The sequence below is a fragment of the Bison bison genome, unplaced genomic scaffold (genome assembly GCF_000754665.1).
Source record: "Bison bison bison isolate TAMUID 2011002044 unplaced genomic scaffold, Bison_UMD1.0 scf7180017864516, whole genome shotgun sequence".
Lineage (NCBI taxonomy): Eukaryota > Metazoa > Chordata > Mammalia > Artiodactyla > Bovidae > Bison > Bison bison.
In genome coordinates this window covers 4,500,346-4,505,042 of record NW_011495069.1, presented here as the reverse complement: position 1 = coordinate 4,505,042, position 4,697 = coordinate 4,500,346, and the positions used below count along the sequence as shown (strand labels likewise).

General features: G+C 56.8%; 1 protein-coding gene across 1 annotated transcript in view; it reads left to right on the top strand.

Annotated features, from left to right (window-relative positions):
- HSPG2 (heparan sulfate proteoglycan 2) overlaps positions 1-4,697 on the top strand; it is an 82,302-nt gene that overhangs the window by 75,351 nt on the left and 2,254 nt on the right. Inside the window, 7 exon segments of the mRNA XM_010830236.1 lie at positions 555-752; positions 844-966; positions 1,055-1,111; positions 3,904-3,979; positions 4,054-4,132; positions 4,252-4,322; positions 4,467-4,556. Of these exon segments, the coding sequence (XP_010828538.1) occupies positions 555-752; positions 844-966; positions 1,055-1,111; positions 3,904-3,979; positions 4,054-4,132; positions 4,252-4,322; positions 4,467-4,556 (694 nt within the window).

Here is a 4,697-nt window from a genome sequence, read left to right as displayed (position 1 = left end):
GGACGCTTCCCCCTCCGAGCCTCAGTTTCCTCCTCTGTGAAATGGGATGATTGCACCTGCTTTCAAAAGTCGTCCCGAGGCGGGACCGCTGTGATGGGTGTTTCCCGGGCGCACAGCAGGCCCTGGACTCTGTTCCTCCTTCCCTGGTGGCTCAGCTGGTAAAGAATCTGCCCGCAATGCGGGAGACCTGGGTTCGATCCCTGCGTTGGGAAGATCCCCTGGAGAAGGGAAAGGCTACCCACTCCAGTATTCTTGGGCTTCCCTGGTGGCTCAGCTGGTAAAGAGTCCGCCTGTAATGCAGGAGACCTGGGTTCGATCCCTCGGTTGGGACGATCCCCTGGAGAAGGGAAAAGCTACCCACTCCAGTATTTTGGCCTGGAGAATTCCATGGACTGTATAGTCCATGGGGTCGCAAACAGTCGGACACACGACTGAGCGACTTTCACACTTTCCCTGCCCTAGTCTCCCACCTCACTGCTCAGGTTGGAGCCTGGGGTGCCCTGATGCCCTCCGTCTACTGGCACACCCGTGCCTCTGCCCGCTGCGTTCTTCAGGTCCCTGTGTGTGCCTGTGCCTACAGGTGTCAGTGAACGGAAAGCGGCTGGACCTCACCTACAGCTTCCTGGGCAGCCAGGGCGTCGGGCAGTGCTATGACAGCTCGCCATGTGAGCGCCAGCCCTGTCGCCACGGTGCCACGTGCATGCCCGCGGGCGAGTACGAGTTCCAGTGTCTGTGTCGAGATGGCTTCAAAGGTGTGGGAGCCCCTGGGCTGGGAGGGAGGGGGCACAGGGTGGGCAGCGCCCGCTGCGGCCCCTGCCCACTCACCTTTGCCCCGACCCACAGGAGACCTCTGTGAGCACGAGGAGAACCCTTGCCAGCTCCACGAGCCCTGTCTACACGGGGGCACCTGCCAGGGCACCCACTGCCTCTGTCCCCCCGGCTTTTCAGGCCCACGCTGCCAACACAGTAAGCACCCCGACTTCTCTCCGTCTTCCCCCTCGGGGCTCCAGGGGCTGGAGACAGCCCACTGACCAGAGCCTGCCTCTCCCCACAGGCTCTGCACACGGCCTGGTGGAGTCCGACTGGCATCTTGAAGGCAGCGGGGGCAACGGTATGTACTGGGCATAAACAGCCAGAGGAGCTGAGCAGACTTGTCCTTCCCAGACTCTGGGTCTCTCAGCTCCTCTTCCAGTGACCCACCGCCCTCACTGCTCCATCCTGGCCTCTAAATAAAACCGGTGCAGGTGAGAGGCTCCCTGGGCAGAGACAGGATAAGGAGAGACGAGCAGGTGAGAGGCTCCCTGGGCAGAGACAGGATAAGGAGAGACGAGCAGGTGAGAGGCTCCCTGGGCAGAGACAGCATAGGAGAGACGAGCTGCCTAGCACCGGGTCCGCCCTGTGTTTGCAGGCTGGGTGACCGCACACTCCTCTCACTTCCGTTCTCTGCTCTGTATTCACGCATAAAGCAACAAGGGCATGCGTGTGCCCGTACCTGCCCGGGAGCAGTAAATGTCCGATGAATAAGGCAGGACCCTCGTTCTCGAGCATTCCACAGTTTGTTTAAAAGCAATGATGATGATTTTACTACCATGTGTACCATAAAAAGGGCTGGTAGGAGCCTGCGGTATAGCGCGGGGGGCTCAGCTCCGTGCTCTGTGAAGACCTAGATGGGTGGGATGGTGGGGGAGGGGCGGTTCAAAAGGGAGGGGATGTAAGTATACATGTAGCTGATTCACTTCGCAGTACAGCAGAAGCTAACCTAACATTGTACAGCAGTTACACTCCAATTTAAAAATGTATTTATTGAACATCATTTACGGGGCTTGTGCTACCTGATTTCTAGATACATATCTTACTTATCACTAATACAATAGGAGAGGTGGTGGTCTAGTGGGTAAGGGCCTGGATTCAAATCCCAGCCCTGCCATTTCCTGCCTGTGTGACTTGGGTGAGTCACTTAACCTCTCTGTACCTCAGTTTCCTCATGTATTAAATAGAAAGAAGCAACATCCTTCCACAAAACTTTGGAAAAAATTTAGTGTGAGGATAAAATTCTTTACTGTATTTAAAACGCTTCAAACAATGCCTGGCCCACAGCAGACACAGGATATTGTCCTTGGCATTCAGTCCCTAAGTCCTGTTCGACTCCTTGTGACCCCATGAACTGCAGCAGGCCGGGCTTCCCTGCCCCTCACCATCTCCCGGAGCTTGCTCAAACTCATGTCCATTGAGACAGCGATGCCATCCAACCATCTCACCCTCTGCTGCCCGCTTCTACAACCCTCAGTCTCTCCTAGCATCAGGGTTGTTTCCAGTGAGTCAGCTCCTCGCATCAGTGGCCCAAGTTTTGGAGCTTCAACTTTAGCACGCGTCCCTCCAGTGAATATTCAGGGTTGATTTCCTTTACGATTGATCAGTTTGATCTCCTTGCTGTCCAAGGGACTCTCAAGAGTATAAAAAATGCAGAATATTAGCTTTTGTGAATTGTAGCAAAGACATAGGGTTGTGACATGGATCCAGTTAAAAATTATGTTTGTAGCTGGATGATGTGAAACTTCCTGCCCCATAACTGGCACACAGTAGGTGCTCGGTAACTGTTAGCTGCTCACTTCATCAGCTGGTGGAGGCCGCTGATGTGTCCCCTACCCTGGTAGCTGCCAGGCCCCAGGGGCCAGCGCTGCTATGGAATGGCTTTGAGCAGGTAGGGTTGGGAATGTTATAGCCACACACATAGGGTGGGTGATGCAGCCTTAAGATCTGGGCTGCCATCCAGCTTCCCACTTCCTGGGCAAGTCCCTCACCCTGAGCCTGTCTCCCCGTCTGTAAGATGGAGGGAACTCAAGGGTTCAGAACCGTTACGTGCTACTGACCTGGGTGACCAGCTGCCCCAGTCTGCTCAGGGCTGAGAGACTTCTGGGAACGAGGGACTTGCAGAGCTAAAACAGGACGGGACTTCCCTGGCAGTCCCGTGGTTAAGAATCCTCCTTGCAATTCAGGGAACGTGGGTTCAATCCCTGGTCGGGGAACTAGGATCCCACATGTCTTGGAGCAGCTAAGCCCACATGCTGCAGCTACCGAGCCTGTGCGCTCTAGAGCCTGAGGGCCACAGGGAAGACCCATCACAGTCAAAAAAAAGAACCAGAACAGGAACTGGTAAATAGGGATGGGTGATCACCCTACCTGTTGACCGCACAGAATGAATGAAGCACGTAGGATTTCAAATGAATTTCAATTGTCCTGAAACAAGGTTATCAAAGGGCTTCCCGGGTGGCTCAGGTGGTAAAGGATCCACCCGCAGTGCAGAAGACCCAGGTTCGATCCCTGGGTTGGGAAGACCCCCTGGAGAAGGGCATGGCAACCCACTCCAGTATTCGCCTAGAGAATTCCATGGACAGAGGAGCCTGGTGGGCTACAGTCTATGAGATTGCGAAGAGTTGGATATGACTGAGTGACTCACCCTTTCACTTTCATCAAAACATTTACATTTTTTGCTTCTTTATTAACCATTAAATACAAGATTTAGGGTTGTTAGTCCCAACAGCTACCACAGTTGCAATAAGCATAAACAATGTTTTTAAGTGCTTGTAACTACCCCACGGGGGTGAGGAAATCTCCCGCTGGTGACCGAGTCACCTTCAATGTATCTCCTACCTGCGTAATTGAAGCAGCGGCTAACCTTCAGGGAGAAGTGAGCAAGGCCAGAACTGTAATCTTTTCCCAGCCAAGTTCAGAGCCCCCTGAATTCTGCCCACAGCCCCCTAGGTCCCCAGGGGCCGCAGGTTCAGAGCCCCTTAGGAGCAGTACAGGTCGGGATGGAGACAGAGGTCAGGGGTACCTGTGCGGGATGGATGCTCCATGGGGGTGGGCGGGGCTCCCAGCATCGCCCCCACTGCCCCTCCACAGATGCCCCCGGGCAGTACGGAGCCTACTTCTATGACAACGGCTTCCTCGCTCTCCCGGGCCGCATCTTCTCCAGGAGGTAAGACCAGTGTTGGGAAGGTCTGTGGGCCCGGGGTGGGACTTCTGCCCCCTCACCCTCTTTCTCCACCGCAGCCTCCCCGAGGTGCCTGAGACCATCGAGCTGGAGGTTCGGACCAGCACTGCCAGCGGCCTCCTGGTCTGGCAGGGCGAGGTGAGTGCGGGGCATCCGGCCCGGGGCCTCAGGCTCCCCAGCCTCTTGGTGGCCGGGGAAGAGAGAAAGGGGGTGGCCACAGCCGCTGGGGCCACAGAGACGCTGTGTTTCCCTGGCAGGAGACAGGACAGTCCGGCCGAGGCAAGGACTTCATCAGTCTTGGGCTTCAGGATGGGCACCTCGTCTTCAGGTGGGTCCCGGCCCCTCCTCTCCCTTCCCTCACCCCCCTTTCCTTCACTGGCTTTCCCTCCGGTCCCCTCCCCAGCCACACCCCCAACTCCCCCACTCCAGCCCCACCCCCTGCTCACGCCCTCGGGGGCCTGTGTGCCTGCAGCTACCAGCTGGGCAGCGGGGAGGCCCGCCTGGTCTCCGAAGACCCCATTAACGATGGCGAGTGGCATCGTGTGACGGCGCTGCGGTAAGGGAGCCCCCCCGCCCGGGCACTGGGGTGAGGGGCCAGAGTTCCCCCATCACATGGAGGGGGCAGGCATTGAGCTCTGGGGAGACAGAATTTGAGGGCAGGGTCAGTGGGGCGATCACCACCCAGAGCACAGACTTCCAGGAC